This window comes from Dendrobates tinctorius, unplaced genomic scaffold (genome assembly GCF_039654945.1).
Source record: "Dendrobates tinctorius isolate UK_male_01 unplaced genomic scaffold, ASM3965494v1 ptg000226l, whole genome shotgun sequence".
Lineage (NCBI taxonomy): Eukaryota > Metazoa > Chordata > Amphibia > Anura > Dendrobatidae > Dendrobates > Dendrobates tinctorius.
The window spans coordinates 1,499,920-1,520,722 of NW_027361893.1; the positions used below are offsets into that span (position 1 = coordinate 1,499,920).

Here is a 20,803-nt window from a genome sequence, read left to right on the forward strand (position 1 = left end):
TTCAAGTCCAGTTCTCGTACCAGAGGATGTCACCTGGAAAGATGAATTATATCACCTAATAATTTGTAGTAAATGCTTAGACTCATGAGTTGTTCCCAACATGTATGAAAAAAGTGGTTCAGGAGGTAGAGATAAAGGTGACAAACTGACTTTACCACTGACCACCACATACCAGGCGATTTACAGTTCAACTTCTTTGTTTGACAATGTTCTCATATTACATCCATTTTGCCTATTATGACTTTCCGATGTGACCTATAGTCCTGAATTGGGTCGTAGTGAAACACTTCCGAGCTCAGGTCAGCCTGCCTAGGTCATTTTGATGACGTTCATCCTTTTGTTCAGATGTTTCCAAATTCCTTGATTCAGCCTGTCTTTAGACTACATACTGTAAAATAATAAATCTCCTCATATGTTTCCCTTATTATCTCCAGTCATTGTATTATTACACAGGATTTTTATGATGTTACATCGGCTCATCTTCTTCTCATTCAGGTCTCTACAATATCAGATCCTTTCAGCGAAGATCTTCTACATAGGAGAATTTTCCTGATTTACCCATCAAAGATGGATATGGACAGAGACAAGATGGTGGAGAGGATATTACACCTCACCCTAGAGATCCTCTTCCGGCTTACTGGAGAGGTGAGAGATCCTGATGACGTCACATTACATCATTCTTATCTATGGGAATAACAGACAGAACTGGAGAGGTGAGGACTCTGGGAATGTCTGTAGTGAGATTTATTAATGTGTCTCCCCATAACCAGGATTACACAGTGGTGAAGAAGACCTCTAGTGAGCGCTGTCAGGACCCTGTGTCTGAGGGATGCGGAAGACCCCTGAGCCCAATCACGGGGCCTCCACCTCACCCCCTGATACATGAGGACATCAATGATGAGAAGATCCTAGAACTCGCCTACAAGATGATTGAGCTGCTGACTGGAGAGGTGACACTGGTGGGAAGGCTGGGACATTATACAGTAACGCTATGAAGGTATCAGGGGATGACTGTATCATTGTATGTGTCAGGTTCCTATAAGGTGTCAGGATGTCGCTGTCTTTTTCTCCATGGAGGAGTGGGAGTATTTAGAAGGACACAAAAATTTGTACAAGGACGTCATGATGGAGGTTCCCCAGCCCCTCACATCACCAGGTAATAGGATTAAATACACACGGCCTATAATTATCTGTATGTAAAGAATGAATTCAGTCCCTGTATGTGTTTCCTCCAGATCTATCCAGTAAGAGGACAACACCAGAGAGATGTCCCCGTCCTCTTCTTCCACAGGACTGTAAACAAGAAGATCCTAGTGCTCCTCTGGATCATCAGGTAGATGGAGAGAAGGTGTCATGAGATCTCCCCTGTGATGTGTAGACGGCTGTGAAGGTCTTGTGCTCAGTCTTGTTTTATCCACCAGTATTATATGTTTTGTACTTGTGTAATGAGAACTGTGGAGATGGCAGGATTAGAGCTGATCATAGATGTGACATCTCCATCTGTACGTGACTTTTACAATATTTGTTTCAGGGTGAAGATCTGACCCATATTAATTCTACAGAGACATATGTGAGGAGTGAGGAGCGGTGTAAAGAGGAGATTCCTACATATGACTACCCAGGTGAGTAGTAAAGATGAACACATTTTTTCGGAAAACGTCCAGCTTTGGATAAAACTGAGAAAAATTTGGGTATCAGTGCAGATATGCGACAACTCCTGGAGTCGACCCTCTGGGTCGTGGCACTAACCCTCCTAGGGTGAGCTGACCTAGTGAGGACCACCCCCTATACAGGGAGTGTCAGGGGCAAGCCCAAGGGGGTAAGGTGCCATGACTGCTGGCACCAGGTGGCCGGCTCACAGGAGACACAAGTGAGTGTGTCTTGTTGTGAGTTCATTTTCCCCTTCACCGTTGATGCTGGTGAAGAGAGGTAGTGAAATTGATTGGGTTGAGAAGAACCTGTCATCTGAACAGGTGGAGCCTGATTGGACACCCGGAATCACTGAGTGGATATAAGGCAGCCGACGCCCTACAGGGGTGCTGGTGATCCTTTCTGCTCTGAGCTCTTGCAACCAGTTAGTCCTGTCTACTGAAAGCTAAGTTTTTGCTCTCTTATTTTTCCATGAGATTTTGTCTGTTTGCTTCGTGTTTTGTGTTCAGCCTGCCTTTGTTGGGACGGGCTGAGCTCCATTTTTGTCTCGGATCAGTTTATCTCTTTGCTCTGTTTTCAGAATATACCTGAGTACTGATATAGTGATTTTTAAGTCTAGCGACTTCAGGGCCTTTTTCCCTATCAGACGGTTGGGACATTTTTGGTAGGGTTTTTTGCAGATTGCAGCCAGCATCTTTTCTGTCCTTTCCTATTTAGTTAGTTGGGCCCCATCGTTTGCTCAACCTGTCTTTCTGTCTGTGTTTGTGTTTTCATCTGCTTTTCACCGACAATACATGTTGGGGTCTGTCTATTGCTTTGGGGTCTGCTCTGGGGCAGTTTAGATTTCCCCTTTCTTTCTTTAGGCTTATGTAGTTCTCCGGCTGTGACGAGGGGTCTAGGGCACCGTAGGAACCCCCCACGGCTACTAATAGTTGTGGTGAATAGGATCAGGGGTCTGCAATCCGATAGCTACCAACCTCTCCGGTTTTCTGGACTTAGCTTGTATTTTTGTTTTTTCCTCCTTCGGTGACTCATTCATAACAGTGTCTGCAAGAACGTGCAAAGTGTGGACACAGCGACACATTGGGTACAGGGCGAGGCACGGAGAGTACTGGAGAACACAAGGCGTGTATACGGGAGTGCGCTAGATACAGGATAGGGCAAGGCAAGTACACGAGAGCACTTATGGCATACACCGACAAGCACGCCCGGGTGTGAGCAAAGCAGGGCGCGTGCAAAGGAGCACGTCAGAGTACAGAGTTAGACAGAACGTGCGCAGAGAAGTGTGTCAGAGTGCAAGGCTAGGCAGAAGGTGTGCCAGGAGGCACAACAGAGTACAGGAAAAGAGCATGTGCCAGGAGGCACAACAGAGCACAAGTCAATACAGGAACGGAGCATGTGCCAGGAGGCACAACAGAGCACAAGTCAGAATACAGGAACAGAGCATGTTCCCGGAGGCACAACAAAGCACAGGTCAAAATACAGGAACCGAGCATGTACCAGAGCACAAGGCAGAGGTCCTGAAACCAGCGCACAGCCAGGCAAGGACAAACACCAAGCCAGGAAGCACAACAATAATCAGGCACCTCCCATAGGAAGAGGTAGCCTGATATAGCGCATGATCACTAGGACTTCCGGGTCAAGTCCTCCAATACCATAGAGAGGACAGGCCCGGAGGCAGATCTGAGAAGAGTGCGCATGTGACTCGCCCCCAGAGGCCATGGGGTACTCTGTGCCGGGCTTGTTGATTACAATGGGAGATGTCACAGTGGCAATGACCCGGTCCGTGGCCTCAGGCGGTCAATGTAAAAGGAGTAGATTGATGGGGATAAAGTTGTTGAGATGATTCGTGACGCCACCTGTGGTTTCTGGTCAGGTTGACCAGCGCTGCAGGGTTGCTTCTCTGGGACAGATGGTGTGGTGCAGCAATGATGTTGTAGCCCTCCACAGGTAGGGCTGTTAGTCCTAGGGCAGAGTAGATGAGGTTGGCAAATGAGGAGAGAGTGAGGAGAAGTAGATGGTGCAGTGTTAGGCACATAGATGTAGCAGTGCTGAGTGGATTGGCGCAGGAAGAAGGCAATGAGACAGATGAATGCAGTTCCAGTTCTTTTACTCATGTTCTTGGCACAGACAGGTGCTCGCTTCAATGCTGCGGTCTCCAGATCAGGGGCTCAGCCAACTCCCAGGCAGATTGAATTAACCTTTCCAGCTCTCCTTTTCATGTGCCTGTTCTGAACGTCTCCTTTCTAGCGCTTGTACTGAAGTACTTGTAGTTGTGTGTTAAACCCAAGTTCCTCCTCTCAGATGTTCATTGGAACTTTACTCACATGACAAGTGACTGTAGCCTGCTTCGGGGACTCCATCCATCATGTCCCGGCTCACACATAGGTTGCCACCGTGTCTTTGAGTCTTTTGTGGGAATAGAGTGGTCACAGCTCCTATTCCTCCGGTGTCTGCTGCTGGAACATTAGTTTCACAGTCTCGGGGACCGGAGTCCGGCCATGCGCTTCAAACGTCAGGAAGGGTTCTGCTCTGACCCTAGTCCTTAGTTTAGTACGGAACGTAAGGAGAAGAGAACTATCTTCCTTCTGAAGAATCAGGCTCTCTATGGCTCTTTCCTGTGCCAGCAGCTCCAGGTCACAGGAGTCTGCTGCAGCACTTCCTTCACTGCATCCCTCTCTGGGGATCTCCTCTCACAGACGGGCCTTTTCCTAATATTCTCCTGCTCTCTTGTGCAGTCTAAGCTCCACCCACCTCCCAGCACGCTTCGTGTTCCAAGCAGGGAGCCATGAAGGTTGCTCTGCTACACTACTGTGTTTGTGTGGGATGCAGGTGCTGGAGGCTGGCAAGGTGTTACCATCTTACCTGGGGAGTGGGATACTACACCTCAGGAGGAGGTGCAGCACCTCTGTGGCGACTGAACCCACGGGCGCCACACATGCGCACAAAGAACATGGTGCAAACATGGAACTAAGTACAAGTGGTGTGCGTACTCACCCGACGGGACCCCCGGAACGGCCGCGGCTCCGGAAGAGGTGTCGTCGGGACCGAGGTTCCGTCCCCAGGTGAGAGCGGCGTGACAGGCGGCGTGACAAGATGATTTCTTCCTCTTGACTGTGAATCTTTGGAGGACACTTCCGATGCCGATGGCATACAATGTGTGAACAGATCTGCAGACTCGGCCATCTGTGGTTCCCAACAGTCAGTTGGGCGGTTGTAGAGTTGTGACGTGGGAGAAAACAAGGGTATTTGGGGTGCCACCTCTGAGGACTGTACTGTGTGTGTGATGTTAAGGTGGAGGAAGAGGAGCAGAGACCACTTGATGCAGCACGTGCCATCTATTAGAGCACAAGTTCTTTCTGGCCCTCATCTACAAAGCATATTACTGTACTGCTGCCAAAGAAAGGGAATGGAGTAGCCCATCCAGTAATTGAAGTTGTAAAAATGCTTCACAAATGCTTACTGCAGCAAAGCAAACTGACTTCTCACCCCTCATATCATACCTGTCTCACAACTCTAAACAGCTATTCAGCACTTTAAATTCTCTCCTCCGCCCACCAGCTCCCCCTCACTCTCATCTCAGCTGAAGACTTGGTCTCACCACAATTATGTCCCAACTCATTCTTCCAAACCTTACCACAGTCTTCATCTCAAGCCTAACCCCCCTTTTCAACCTGTCACTAACAACTGGTGTCTTTCCTCCTTATTGAAACATACCTTGATCACAAACATAACCAAAAAGCCCACCCTTAACCCATCCTCTGTGTCTAGCTGTCGCCTATATCAATTATCCCCTATGACGCCAAACTACTGGAACAACACGTCCATTTTGAACTGTCCTTCCACCTCTCCTCTTGCTCCCTCTTTGACCGCTTACCATCTGGCTTTAGACCGCACCATTCCACTAAAACTGCCCTGAATAAAGTCACAAAGACCTACTAACACCAAATGAAAACTACATGAGTTTGTGCTCCTTCTCCCGGACCTAACATCTGTCTTTGACACAGTGGACCATTCCCTCTTACTACAGACTTTGTGATCTGTTGACTTTATAGACATGGACCTTTGTTGGATCTCCTCATACCTAACAGGACATTCAGTGTCTACCACTCACACACCACCTCCTCATCTCGCCTCCTATGTGTTAGTGACCACCAAGGTTCAGTTGTAGAACTGGGCACTATGCTTAGGGTGCTCATTCCCTCCCGCATCAACCTAAGGTATTCCCAGCCTATAGCTGGATGACACCTTCTATTTAAGGCTTTTCCTGCAATATGGATGTGCCTGAGCTATGTAGTTAGTTTGCCATGCATGCTTGCTAGTTGTCAGGTTTCCTAGGTCTGCCCATCTGCTTGTCCCGTCTGCTCGTACCTGCCTGTGCCCATCTGCTCGTACCTGTTTGTGCTCTTATGTCTATAAGCTGCTCTGGCCCGCACCTGCCAGTGCTTTTCTGTTCCTCAGCCGGTCCCATCTGCACCCGTGTTTCCAGTGTTTCTACAGTGCCTGCCTGCATTCTTCATCCCTCCTTCGGGCCGTAGCAGACTACCCGCTGTAGGGGGTCAATTGCCACCTTTTGTAGGTCAGCCATGGAGTAGCACCTGGTGCCACCTCTTTGTACGTTCTTGGGTCTGCGTTTTCGCCTGTTGCCACTTATGTGAGTTTGGATTTGGTAAGCCACCTAGTTAGGCCCCTCCAGGCTTTCAGAGGGATACCGCACAGTGCTTCCACCACCTTGCCCGTTGCAGCGTACATCTGCTCGGTTGGCTGTAGTGGAAGAGGTGTTGGTTTTCGCTATACTAGTTCTTGTCATGATCCAGGTTGGATTTGACAGATAAATGCACAAGTAACCTTTTTTTTTTTTTCCTTGAGCTGTGTGCTCGGAGTTTGTTTTGCCCCCGGTGGCCATTAGGGTCATTGCACACTGGTTACTTTGGTTTAGTGCACGTTATTATGAAACAGGTGTGATTGATCAATAAAGGTGTGTGTCAGTTGTGCTCACTCACTGTTGGTGATTTTGCTCAGTGTCAACCAAGCCTTGGGGAAGGAAGGAGCTGGAGGAGAGTCCCGGGCAGCCCGGTCAGAGTCCTGGAGTGGCAGCTATGGTGTCAGTGAGGAGTGCCTGCATAGCTTGGCGGAGTGGCAGCTATGGTGAAAAGCTGCACTCAGGTGCTGGACTCTGGTGCTCCAAGGCTGCACTCGGGTGCGGGACGTTGTTGCTTTGGAGCTGCACTCAGGTGTTGGACCCGGTCGGAGGAAAAGATGCACAGGTGGTGGACTCTGTTGCTGGGAGCGTTAGCAACAGAGCAAAGCTAAGTGGTGTTTCTCTGTTTGACACTTTTCCTTGTGTGTGTTTTAGTACAGTGGTGGGATTAGTTTCCGCACCGTCCACTGCACTAGAAAGGGCTAGGTGCAGGGCGAACTAGTGATATTAGGTATCCTGATCGGCGCCTGGTGCGGAACCGGCCTAGGGATCGTTAGGAGTGTAGAGACACTGACTCGGGGGAGTGCAGGAGGTCTCCACGTCCCCGTTCCCTATCGCAGGGCCACCATTGTAATTGTTTCCCTGGTTTTCCCCTTTATCCTGAAATTCGCCCTCCTGGAGGCGGTGTATCCAGGCTTGCGTGTATTACCGAAATTCGCCTGCTGGAGGCGGTGTATCCGGCTGCACGTGACCATGACAGTTCTACTCTATTGCAATTGTTGCCTCTTTATTGGTGTCTGCCACTAATTTTCTCTTTCCCCCCCGTGACGGCACCACGAAGAGGGATCCACCCTCAGGGACAGGAAACCTACCGATTGAAAAAGGCGGTACCTCTCTCCCACATCAGTTGGTTTCCTGTCCCTGACGAGGAACCTACAGCACGTACCTGCAGTCGACGCGGGATTCCAGGGACCGATCCAGTCCGGTAATGGGCAGCGGGGCTCCCTGTCTCGGCTGGGTCGAGGCCTTGGACGGGCTTCCACTGAAGCACCACCACCGGGGTCGACGGGCCTTGAGGGTGAGTGGGGAGAGGCAGTGAAGATCAGGAGAAGTCTGCCGACCCCAGAAGAAAAAAAAAAAAAGGGGCTGCCTCCTGCAGTATAGTGGCGGCGGTCACTATAGGAGAGCCCCGCCGAGCGCCGGACGAGGCAGCCTGTGGAGGCGGTCACCGGGAGCCGCAAGTCAGAGCCTGCCAGACCTCGGAGCGGCGGCCACCGGGAGCCGCGAGGCATGCAGGTCTCTGCAGCTCGGAGCGGGGGTGGCCACCGGAAGCTGCGAGCGACAGGGCGCACTGAGAGGAGGGCGCAGGATACCGGCGCCGGACACACGCAGGACACCGGTAGGGCGGGCGCGCGCGATCACAGCTCCCTTGAAGGGAGGCATGGTGCACCGCTGGGTAATCTCGCGGTGCACATGTGCCGGCGGCCACTTCCGGCGGGGCGCAGGGATCCCTGGGAAGAGGGCGGCAGCAAATTCAAAAAAAAAAAAAAAAAAAGAGGAGATCATGTATTGACGAGCGTCAGCTTACGCTGAGTCATTTTTCTCCTTAGAGTGGACCCCACCCACCTAGGGCGAGCTGACCTAGTGAGAACCCTCTGGCAGCGGTCGGCTGGCTTCGGGAATCCGGCAGACAAACCAGGATACGAGGCAGGATGCGTGCTAGGAGACACGCCAGGGACAGGTACAAGGACGGAAGCCTGCGCGTGCCGTGGGCACGCCAGGGACAGGTACAAGGACGGAAGCCTGCGCGTGCCGTGGGCACGCCAGGGACAGGTACAAGGACGGAGGCCTGCGCATGTAGAGGGACACGCCAGGGACAGGTACAAGGACGGAGGCCTGCGCGTGTAGAGGGACACACCAGGGACAGGTACAAGGACGGAGGCCTGCGCGTGTAGAGGGACACGCCAGGGACAGGTACAAGGACGGAGGCCTGCGCGTGTAGAGGGACACGCCAGGGACAGGTACAAGGACGGAGGCCTGCGCGTGTAGAGGGACACGCCAGGGACAGGTACAAGGACGGAGGCCTGCGCGTGTAGAGGGACACGCCAGGGACAGGTACAAGGACGGAGGCCTGCGCGTGTAGAGGGACACGCCAGGGACAGGTACAAGGACGGAGGCCTGCGCGTGTAGAGGGACTCGCCAGGGACAGGTACAAGGACGGAGGCCTGCGCGTGTAGAGGGACTCGCCAGGGACAGGTACAAGGACGGAGGCCTGCGCGTGTAGAAGGACACGCCAGGGACAGGTACAAGGACGGAGGCCTGCGCGTGCAGAGGGCACGCCAGGGACAGAGTACACTGCACACGTAAATTATGCTAAAGTGAGCTTTTTATTATTTAATTGACGGTGATGAAGCGACAGCTGACGTTTCGGCCTAACAACGGCCTTTATCACATAGTCGCCCTTTTAAAGTAGAGTTTTGGTAGTCACCGGTTGATAGTTTATCACTGCCAGGCAATATTTAAAAAAAAAAAAATGCGGATTATCCAATATAGCCAATAGTCCAGGTGCTAGAGGAGCAGAGATCCTGTTGGTATGGCAAAAAAACATTGGTGGCGCAGTGGGGGATGGCGCAGAGGCTCCCTTTCACTAGCACCGTTTATTCATTACACTAGTCGAGTGCTAGCCATCTGCCATATCTAGGGACAGTGTACAGGCAAGGACCTGTATGTTCGATAGGGCACGACAGGGTACATGGCAAGACCTGCGCGTACTTCCACAGAAGCACGGGGAGGTATGCCACGGGGCAGGCGAGGGCCTGTTCGTGCTTTAGAGAGGCACTGGCTAGCTGGACGGGCTGCAGCACAATCAGGCGGGTAAGACTCCAGCGAACCCGGCTGGGGCATAGAAGGCGACACAGCTGTCACTGACCAATGAGCACGGCTGAGGCACAAGCAAGCGGGCATGGCTAGAGCGGGCACGGCTGAGGTACAAACAGGAGGCTAGGAAGGCTAGGCGCATGCAAAGAGCACACGAAGCAACAAGACGAGGCAAAGCAAGAAACAAGGCAAGGCAGGGAGAGGAGCATAGGCAGAAACACAGTCAGGTCAGAGAGAGAACAGAGCTAGCAGCGGATCGTGGGCCGAAGCCCAGAACCGGGCCAAGGCAGAGCCATGGGACTAGACATAGAAATGTGCCAGAGAGCACAAAAGGTAAGAGAGGAGGAATGGTGTGTGTGCCAGGAGGCACTACAGAGCACCATAGGAAGAGAGCGAGGCAGAGCAAGCAAAGACCGAGAACATAGGAAGGAACACAAGGCAGAGCATAGCGAAGGTAAGACATGGCAGAAACAGGCAAGGCAGAGAACAACGAAAGGACAACAAGTCCAAGCAGGACAAGAACGAAACATGGCACAACGGACAAACATAATACAAGGCACGGGACAAGAGACGGAGTACAAGCACGGAGCGTGTGCAGAGACGCTCGACAGGGCAGAGTGCAGGGGCACAGAATACAGGAAGCGACCCAGCAGACCAAGCAGCCATGCAGGGAAGCAACACAATACTCAGGCCCTGACCATAGGGAGGGGCGGTCTGATATAGCACCATAGCTCCAGTACTTCCGGGTCAGGACCAGGGAGGGACTTTGGGTTCAGATCCTCCAGGATCATAGAGAGCATTGCTAGAACAGCCTGGGTAGAACCATAGAGAAAGTCACATGATCAGGGGTTCCAGGAATACAGCGGATTGCAGAACCAGAGCAGGGCTGGAACATAGGAAAGGTCACATGATCAGGGGTTCCAGGAATTCAGCGGATTGCAGAACCAGAGCAGGGCTGGAACATAGGAAAGGTCACATGATCAGGGGTTCCAGGAATACAGCGGATTGCAGAGTCAGACAGAGATGGATGGTTACCCAGCAACAGCGTGCAGCCATGAGGTAAGGCACGCGTGCACACTGCTCCAGGCATCTTGCGGCATGACAGACATGGCGGACATGACACATGTTTAAAGCCCCGCTGAAGGAAAAAGAAGCAGTCACCATGAGCGGGAAACCGCAGACGGAGAAGGAGACACGGTGGCGGTCCCTGAAGCAGGGACCACAGCAAACGCAGGAACAGCACCAGCGCGACTCTTCCCAGCAGCGCAGCAGCAGTGGTCATGCGGGATCGCGGTGCAGCCAAAGGTCCACCATGGCGGCACAGCCAGAAGTGGATTCAGCAGTGGAGATAATCCCTACGCCCGAGACAGTATCACTCGTTCCATGAGGCAGGTGAGTGATCTCTGTGAATGCCCGCTCGCTAATGTGCGATTATTAATTTTTTCTTTTTCAGGGGCATAAATGCATGACCAAATCTAAACACATGGTATGTCCTATATGAACGGAGGAGTTACCCCCTACGTGGGAGAAAAGGCTCTGTGCGGCGTGCATAGAGCAGACAATACAGGAGGAATCCCCAAGGTTTGCTTTATACCTCAAAACACTAATAAAAACCCAGTTCGAAGACGCCCTTAAGGGTGTCAGAACCTCAAAGAAAAAACGTAGGTCCAGGCTTCGATCCCCCAGAGTCCAGCGCTAGTGAGTCAGGAAGTGAACTATTCGACTCAAGTAATTCATCATCCTCCCAGTCCTCTTCATCATCCTCAGAAGGGGAACGCAGCTGCTTTCCCATTGAAGAGACGGACGCCCTGGTAAAAGCTGTGAGGACAACCATGGGGCTGGTAGACGAACGCCCTAAGAAAACAGCCCAAGATCTAATGTTCAGAGGGCTAGAGCAAAAAAAAAAGCCGGAGGGTTTTCCGATCAATGAGAAAATCCACTCCCTAATCAAACGAGAGTGGAAAAAGCCAGACAAAAATTGTCCTCCTAACACCAAAGAGGTAATACCCCTTTGATGACCCGGCCTGGAGTAAAGCACCTAATTTAGATGTAGCGGTCGTAAAAGCTTCTAAAAAATTTGCCCTGCCCTTCGAAGACATGGGTACCCTGAAGGACCCAATGGATAAAAAAAGCAGAAACGTTTTTAAAAAATGCTTGGGAGGGGGGCTAAAGCCAGCCATAGCAGCCACGTGTACGGCACATGCCCTGATGGTCTGGCTGGACCGCTTAGATTCTCAGATAAAGGGGAAAGTCCCAAGAGAAACAATAGAGATCAGTTTCTGTAATGAAGGGAGCAGCAGCTTTCCTGGTGGATGCGTCAGTAGACTCGACCAGGCTGGCAGCCAGGACAGCGGCCTTCTCGAATGCCGCAAGATGCACCTTATGGCTGAAATGCTGGCCTGGAGATTTGCAAACAAAAACCATATTGTACGCAATCCCATGCGAGGGGGAATTCTTATTTGGCCCAACGCTAGACGACATCTTGGACAAGGCAGGGGACAAGGAAAAAATCCTTTCCAGGGTTCCCTAGCCAGTCATACAAACAGCCTTTTCGGAACAGAAGGTTTATGCGACGGAAGCCCCCAAAAAGGGAACAAAGAAGGATGGGAGGATAGAAGGAACAAAAATAAAGGCTTTTTGTTTAACACCCCCCCCCCCCCGACAATAAGAAGCCACAATGAAGGTACTCCCCGGGCCGAGGGAAGATTACCTACTTTCTCCAGGCCTGTGAAAAAATATCCGCGAGATCATGGATACTAAACATAATAAAGGAAGGTCTGAGGCTAAAATTCATTACCCACCCAAACAACTCTTTTGTGATAACGCCCCAAAGGACATCACACGAGCAGCTGGTTCTACAACAAGAAATAACGAATCTAAGAGAGAAAAACGTATTACAAGAAGTCCCCTTCCAAGACAGGGGCAAAGGCTTCTACTCCCCTCTCTTCCTTCGCAGGAAGCCAGACGGATCATACAGGGCGATCATACATCTAAAAAGGCTGAACAAGTTCCTGGAAATTCAGCGCTTCAAAATGGAGATAATAAAATCTTGTATAAAAATACTCCCTCCCCCCCCCATCTTGCTTCATGACCGTATTAGACTTAAGAGACGCATATTACCATGTGCCTATTTACAGAGACCACAGGAAATACCTCAGGGTGGTGGTGACAATCCAGGTAAAACATCAGTTCAGAGCCCTCCCCTTCAGGCTAGCTATTGCTCCAAGAGTATTTACATAGGTAATGTCACAGGTAATGGCCCACATAAGAGAGCAAAACATCCTGGTCCCATACCTGGACGATCTCTTAATAATAGGCGTCACCTTTCACCACTGCAAACAACAATTGGACATGGTCATGAGATCTCTACTGAGTCTAGGATGGATACTGAATTTGCCCAAATCCAGACTTGTACCAAGTCAGGTGCAGGAGTTCTTGGGGATAATACTGGACTCAACCGAACAGAAATGTTATCTTCCGCAGACAAAGGTTCAAAAAATGGCAAAGATGGTGTCACAAATGATAGCTTCCCCAGTCACTACCCTGAGAAAAGCAATGTCTCTATTGGGGTCAATGACAGTCTGCATGCCAGCAGTACAGTGGGCACCGAGCCATACTCGAGACATACAGTGGGAAATATTAGGTGCAGACGTTTCCCTACACGGAAATTTAGACAAGCAATTAGGTATCTCACCAGAGACAATACATTCCTTAACGTGGTGCACAGATCCAGACAACCTAACCAAGGGGGTTCCTTGGGCGTTGCCTGCGACAAAGATCCTAACTACGGACGCAAGCCCCTTGGGGTGGGGTGCACATCTAGGCAACTAGGTGGCGCAAGGGCCCTGGACCCAGGGAAGAGAGTCAGCTTCCTCAAATATGAAGGAGTTGCTGGCAGTAAAACTAGCTCTCATTCATTTTCTAGATTCACTTCGCTCCCATCACACAAGGGTCTTCTCAGACAACCAGGTAGTGGTAGCATATCTAAACCACCAGGGGGGCACCAGATCTCGAGCGCTGATGGAGATGGCAAAGTCCATCTTCCACCTAGCAGAGCGCAATCTAGAATCCCTGACAGCCCTTCACATAAAAGGTTAGGAAAATCGAACAGCGGACTTCTTAAGCAGGACATGTATAAAACAGGGGGAGTGGGAACTAAGCCACTCAGTCTTCAACCAAGTTGTGAAACTCTGGGGCCGGCCAGAAATAGACTTATTTGCGAACAGTCAGAACCGGAAGTTGGAAACCTTCTGCTCAATCGATCCCCGGGGGGGCCCAGTAGCTCTGGATGCTTTCATGATACCCTGGGATTATCATCTGGCCTACGCTTTCCCTCCAGTATCTCTTATCCCCTTAGTACTGAGGAAAATATGGGGGACAAGGTGATGGTAGTGGTAATAGCGCCCTTCTGGCCATGGAGAATATGGTTCCCCTGGCTGAGAAAAATGTCTGTAACAGATCCCTGGGTTTTACCAGAAACTCCAGACCTGCTATCCTAGGGACCAGTGTATCACCCCCACATAAAAAAAACTTACACATGACAGCTTGGCTTTTGAGAGGGAACTCCTAAGCAACAGGGGCTTCTCGTCAAACTTGATATCCACGCTACTACAAAGCAGAAAGCCAGTGATCACTAAAGCGTATGGCAAAGTGTGGAAAAAATTCATGTCAGTGTCAGGCCCCGACCCAACGGGAGAAATCCCAATAGACAAAATTCTGGAATTCCTACAGAGGGGGTTGGAAAAGGGGTTAGCTACCAGCACCTTTAAAAGTACAGGTGGCGGCCTTGGGAGCTTTGTATAGCCATGACCTAGTCAATAAAAGATGGGTTATGAGATTCATTAGATCCTCAAGTAGATCCAGGTCGAACCATCCCACCCCTCCCCCCCCCTGGATCTAAACCTAGTGCTAAACGCACTAACCAAATCTCCCTTCGAACCCCTAGCGGAGGTTCCCTTAAAAATATTGTCCCTTAAGACCTCCCTCCTCGTAGCCTTAAAGGGGCTATCCGGGCTTTTCACATAATCTCAGTACATATCTGGGCTGCAGAATTATGACAATAAGTAATTTACTTTGTCACTAGTTTGCACGGTGTTCTAGATATTCTGAACAGAACGTCCAAGGGGGGGGTGTTAAGGCATTGAAATGAGAACTAGTCGTAACCTACTACTCTACTCCAAACATGCCCTCTATAGCAACAACCCCACCCTCCATAGCTACAGGCCCTCCCCATCCACATGAAGAAGCCCTCATCACACAGTAACAAATCCTCCCCCTCTAGCAGCCTCATTGCAGAGAGCAGCTGCTCCTCCCCCAGACACATGCTGAACACTGTTCTATGGAAAGTGAAACTAATGAAGAGGGAAAATCGTCCTGTATTCTGGGCCACTCCATGATTACAATACATAACTCATTATCAGTAATTCCTTCCCTCACTGTCCCAGGCTGCTGGCAGCAGTGAGAACAGACTGTGTGATGGGGGTCTGCAGCTTCTAATCTGCACAGGGGATGGCAGTCACTGATGTAATCTGTTGTGTGACAAAGCATCTGCTGTATAAATGAGACAGCTCTGTGTCACTGATGTCTTCACACAGCAGCAGATTTGGTGCAGTGTATGTGTGAGCACTGTGACACAAATACTGATGGGAGCAGCCTGTCCCAGAATACAGGACGATTTTCCCTCCTCCTCACTAGGTTCACTTTCCATAGAACACTGTTCAGCGTGTGTCTGGGGGGGAAGAGCAGCTGGGTGGTCTGCTCTCTGCAGTGAGACTGCTAGAGGGGGAGGATTTGTTACTGTGTGATGAGGGCTTCTGTTGTGAGTTCATTCTCTGGTCCACCAGTTGAGAGTTCTCCTTCCGTTCTCCCTCTGGTGGTGACAGTAGGTAGTGATCTGCCACCTGATGACGAGTATAACGATTGGATCTCTGGAGTATCAGACTGGATATAAGACAGCCGACGCCCTATCCTGGTGCTGGTGATTCAGTCTGCTTCTCAGGTCTTGGACTTCAGCTCTGTTCCAGTCTTCTCAAAGCTAAGTTTTTTCTGCTAATGTTTACACTTGCCTTTGTTGGTCTATTCAGTTTTTTGTGTGGTCAGCCAGCCCCGTATCTGTATTTTCCAATTTGCCTTTTTTGTCCCTTGTCTAGTGACTTCAGGGTTAATTTTGCTATCACAAGTGTTGGACATTATTTTGGTAGGGTTTTTGGCAGATTTCAGACAGTGTCTTTCCTTTCCTGTCCTTTCTAGTTAGTTTGGCCCCATCGTTTGCTCAGCCTATTTTCCTGCCTGTGTTTGTGTTATCATCTTTTTTCACCGTCAATACATGTGTGGGGGCTGTCTTTTCTTTGGCGTCTGCTCTGGGGCAGTTAGTTTTTCCCTTTTCCTGCTTTAGGCTTATTTAGCTCTCCGGTTGTGACGAGGCGTCTAGATTCATCGTAGGTACGCTCCACGACTGCTGCTAGTTGTTGTGGTTAGTATCAGGGATCTGCAATCTGCATAGTTACCAACCTCTCTGGTTTTCTGAGACTTAGCTGGTGTTGTTTTTTCTCCTCGGTGACCCATTCATAAGAGGCTTCTTCATGTGGACAGGGAGGGCCTGTAGCTATGGAGGGTGGGGTTGTTGCTATAGAGGGCATGTTTGGAGTAGAGTAGGAGGTTACGACTAGTTCTCATTTCAACGCCATAACACCCCCCCCCCCCTTGGACGTTCTGTTCAGAATATCTAGAAAACCATGCAAACTAGTGACAGAAAGTAAATTTCTTATCTGGGCTGCAGAATTATGGCAGTATGTACTGAGATTATGTGAAAAGCCTGGACAACCCCTTTAACTTCTGCCCGCCGCATTAGTGATATGCAAGCTTTGTCTGCCCACTCACCCTTCACGCAAGTACTGGATGATAGGGTAATTCCTAGAATCGACCCACCATATCTCCCCAAGGTATCGTCACAGTTTCATAGGACCCAGGAAATCTCCCTACCCTCCTTCTGTCCCAATCCCAAGAACAAAACAGAAGAGGTATTACACACTTTAGATGTAAGAAGGTGCCTGGTCCAATACTTGACAACCACGAGGGAGTTTAGGAAGGATAGGGCTCTGTTTGTCTGTTTTCAGGGTCCTCGGAAGGGTCAAAAAGCATCGAAGGCCACACTGGCGAGATGGATAAGAGAGGCCATCACCCTATCCTACTCCTCCTGCGGGGCGGCCATCCCGGAGGACGTAAGGGCCCACTCAACCAGGGCAGTGGCATCATTCTGGGTGGAGAAAGCCGGCACTTCAATAGACCAGATATGTAGAGCTGCCACTTGGTCTTCCCCCTCTACATTTTTCAAACATTACCGTCTAGACTTGACCTCCTCTTCAGATCTCACCTTTGGGAAAAGGGTTCTGGAGGCGGTGGCCCCTCTCTAGATGTACAATCTTTGTAATTCTCTCCGTGGTGCCGTCATGTTGGGAAAGAGAAAATCGTAGTTACTTACCGATAACGGTATTTCTCTGATCCCATGACAGCACCCGTACATCCCCTCCCTTTCACACACAGGTGTGCACATTAGAGGGAGTTATTTAGCGTTAGTACTTAGCCACACGGTGCCTCTATTAAGCTTAATTTGATTAATTTTTGGATTTTTTTTAGAACCATTTGAATTGCAGCTGAAAGTTCTGTGTAATGCTCTGTAAACCAACTGATGTGGGAGAGAGGTACCGCCTTTTTCATCTGCAGGTTTCCTGTCCCTGAGAGCGGATCCCTCTCGTGGTGCCGTCATGGGATCAGAGAAATACCGTTATCGGTAAGTAACTACGATTTTTGTAAATGTGTAGACTCCTGGTTGGGTCATGCGTGTTGCATGTAGCAGTAGGCTTTAGTGACCGTCAGACCTCCACTTCATTGGAGTCGCCTACCAGTGATACTACCATCCTTAGATTTTTCTGACAATGGTAGTCTACAAAACTGATATTTGAGCCACCTGAGTGGCTGAGCATGAAAGCAGGTTGAACTATTGTATGTGGTATCAGGACTGTCAGCACAGTAGGCCTACACCGATCCCTCACCCACCTCTTCTTACTTTGACATTCAATTGAAAGCTGTAAATGCATGGCTGATTGCTGCAGTTCCATGCTACAATTTGTACTGTGGGTGAATTGAGGCCGCTTTCCTGGTGTCTGCCCCTCATTTGATGTGTTTTGGCAGCTTATGGGGCCGTTAAAAGGTGTTGTGCATGCGTTTGTTTTTGTCTACCATTGACTTGAATGGCTTTCGGTTATGTTTAGCAAATATAGGATGAATAAAATGGTGAATATTGTAAATTTGGCAATCGTAATCCGAACCAAACATTAAAATATTCTCATCTCTTTTTTTCAAATCAAGTACTTTTTATTAAGGCATATATACAAAATGTAGTACAGTCTGACAACTCCAGACATATACCAAAATAACAAAGCAGATTAATACATTTTCCTTTAACATGAACTAGCCCCTTTACCCAATATCCAACCCCCCCCCCCCCCCCCCCAAACCCATTCCCATATCCTTCATTGTCAAGCTAATACATCACCTCTTGATAATTTTAAACACAGCCACACAAGTACGATTCCTACTGATGCAATTAACCGGCTACCATCCTTGTCTGCAATAGCTCCAGCAGACGCCACACCCAGACACTCCATCCATCCACCCCACACACTTTCAAATTGTGTATGTTGACCTCTCTTGACATATATATTTCTTTCCATCAGGACAATAAAGTTTATTTTATTCCCAAACTTTTCTCGTTGGTGGTTTCTTATCTAACCAATGCATCGCAATAAGCTTCCTAGCGGCATAAAGCAATCTTGTAATGGCCAATTTCCCACATTCATTCATGGCAACATCTTCCATGCAACCCAAAAGGCAAGTCAGCGGGTCTCGCACAGCATTTACCCCGTCACTTCTTGAATCAGATTGATCACTTTCACCCAAAAGGGCTGAAGACGAGAACACGACCACATCATGTGTAGAAGGCTGGCTCCTTCCTCAGAATACCTTGGACATTTTGAGTCTCTTCTCAATCCTGCCTTCATCATCCATAGCGGGGTCCTATATGCTCTATAGACTAAATATAGCTGTGACACCCTTCTAGCCTCACTCAGAGAAACCTTGGGAATATATTGTAATATGGACTCCCACTGAGACTTCGATAAAGGACCCAAATCACCTATCCATTTCCCCTCACCGTTAATGGGTGTTTCAGTAAAAAAGTGTCCAACAGGCCCCTATACATCAAGGTAATGAACCCCCTCGTATCTCTCCGAGGTCCTATGAGATTCAACAACTATCTGACTGCAGAACCACACGTGACACCTCGTTCAGTTTATTTAGGGCATGTCTCAGCTGCAGATACTGGAAAAACAGCTTCTGGCTCAGAGGATACTCATTCCTGAGCATTTCAAACGTCTTAATAACACCACCATCGAACAACTGAGACACGAACCAAATGCCAATATGCCTCCACTGACCAAACCCCCACAATCTCATGAGCTCTGTCATTCTAGGGTCAAACCAAATTGATCCATATCGAGTAAATTATGTCATCCCCCTCCACTGTTTAATTTTCTGCCAAATTTTCCCCATCATAACTATGGTTGGAAATTTTTCTGGGTTCAGTCTGTCTACCCACTTGCAAACTAGCTAACAATGGACCCTTCCCCACTATAAATTCAGTGACTATTCCAGATTATGTATTTTGGCTAGATTCTCCCCAGCTCATCATGTGCTGACATTGAGACGCTATATAATATATCCCAGGGTTAGGGACCGCCAAACCACCCTCATCCTTAGATCTCTGCAGATGTTCTAATTTGATGCGTGCCCCGTCCACCCTTACAAATTAAATTACTAAACAGAGAATTCTATAGAATTTTCTCTGTGCCAACCACACTGGAGCATTATGCAGTATATAGAAGAGCTGAGGCATAAGTATCATTTTGATCAGATTGACTCTACCTGCCACCGACAAAAATAGTTTCTTCCAAGCCACAATCTTCTGCTGAAATTTTCCAAGCAAAGGAGTCAGGTTGAGCCACACATAATCCTCTATCTTAGCCAAAACTACAATACCCAAATATTTGAACTCAGAACCAACCTGTAGGGGAATCACAGGATTCACGGTCGGGGAGCCATCACGTCCAAGGGTAGCAACACAGACTTATCCCAGTTGATAGCCCGAACGAGCCCCAAATTTAGTAATACTATGCATAGCCACCCTCAAAGACTCCTGTGCATCTTCCAGAAATAACAATACATCGTCCGTATACAGGGCTATCTTCTCTTCGTGCCTTCCATATCTATATCCCTTTATACCCCTATCCTCTCGTATCGGCGTCACCAGAGGCTCTATAGCAATCACAAACAGCAGATGAGATAAAGGGCACCCCTGCCGCGTTCCCCTATACAAGGGAAAATCCCCAGACAGAAGGCCATTCACCCGTACCCTAGCTCTCGGAGGTGCGTATAACAGTTGCACCCAACTTATGAATTTCTCGCCAAAACCCATAACCCTCAAGACCGCCCACAAATACTTCCACTCCACACTATCAAACGCCTTTGCAGCATCCAGAGACACCACTATCCTCCGACCCACATTATCCGCCTTTGCCTGCATATTAAGAAATAATCACCTGAGGTTGTGTGCCGTAGAACTATTGGGCATAAACCCGGATTGATCCCTATGTATTATTGTAACTATCACCTTATTTAAGCTGTTAACCAGCATCTTAGCCAAAATTTGAACATCTGTCTTCAACAACGAAATTGGACGATAAGAGGTTGGATCTGCCGGATCCTTACCCTGTTTCGGCAGGACAATTATTGCCTCTCGCATGGACCGTGGCAACTCCCCCTCCACCACACCGGCACCGTACATCTCCAGCAAAGCAGGAAGAAGCGTCTCTTTATATTTTTTGCATACCTCTCCTGGGATCCTGTCCACCCTGGGGCCTTATCATTAGGCATAGAGGTCAGTGCGGCATCAAGTTCCTCCAAATTAAATGGGCCCTCAAGAAGCCTCCGGTCAGTTGCCGTGAGTCTGGGAAGCTGCAGCTCTGCCAAATAACTATCCATCTCCTCTGTCGGCCACACCTTTGATTTATAAAGATCTGAATAATACTCCGTCATCACCTCCAACACTGCCCCGCTGTATTAATCACAGGTACACGGGATGCAGTGACGAGGCAGGAGATGGGATGAATTTTAAGGTGTTACATAGCGCATATATATATATATATATATATATAATCTCGAGCAACCAAACAAGCTAACAGCAGTTATCCTCACAGGGATCGAAACAAGAGTAGATTGGTAATACAAACACAACTAACC

General features: G+C 49.2%; 2 protein-coding genes across 2 annotated transcripts in view; both read left to right on the plus strand.

Moving 5' to 3' along the window:
• LOC141059296 (uncharacterized) overlaps positions 1–20,803 on the plus strand; it is a 103,510-nt gene that overhangs the window by 71,213 nt on the left and 11,494 nt on the right. The gene's annotated exons all lie outside the window — the stretch shown is intronic.
• LOC141059295 (oocyte zinc finger protein XlCOF29-like) overlaps positions 1–20,803 on the plus strand; it is a 29,791-nt gene that overhangs the window by 1,551 nt on the left and 7,437 nt on the right. Inside the window, exons 2-7 of the mRNA XM_073555625.1 lie at positions 496–645; positions 771–950; positions 1,033–1,156; positions 1,236–1,333; positions 1,532–1,622; positions 17,171–17,237. Coding sequence (XP_073411726.1) covers positions 568–645; positions 771–950; positions 1,033–1,156; positions 1,236–1,333; positions 1,532–1,622; positions 17,171–17,237 — 638 coding nt within the window. The 5' untranslated portion in view covers positions 496–567. The remainder of the gene's footprint in view (positions 1–495; positions 646–770; positions 951–1,032; positions 1,157–1,235; positions 1,334–1,531; positions 1,623–17,170; positions 17,238–20,803) is intronic.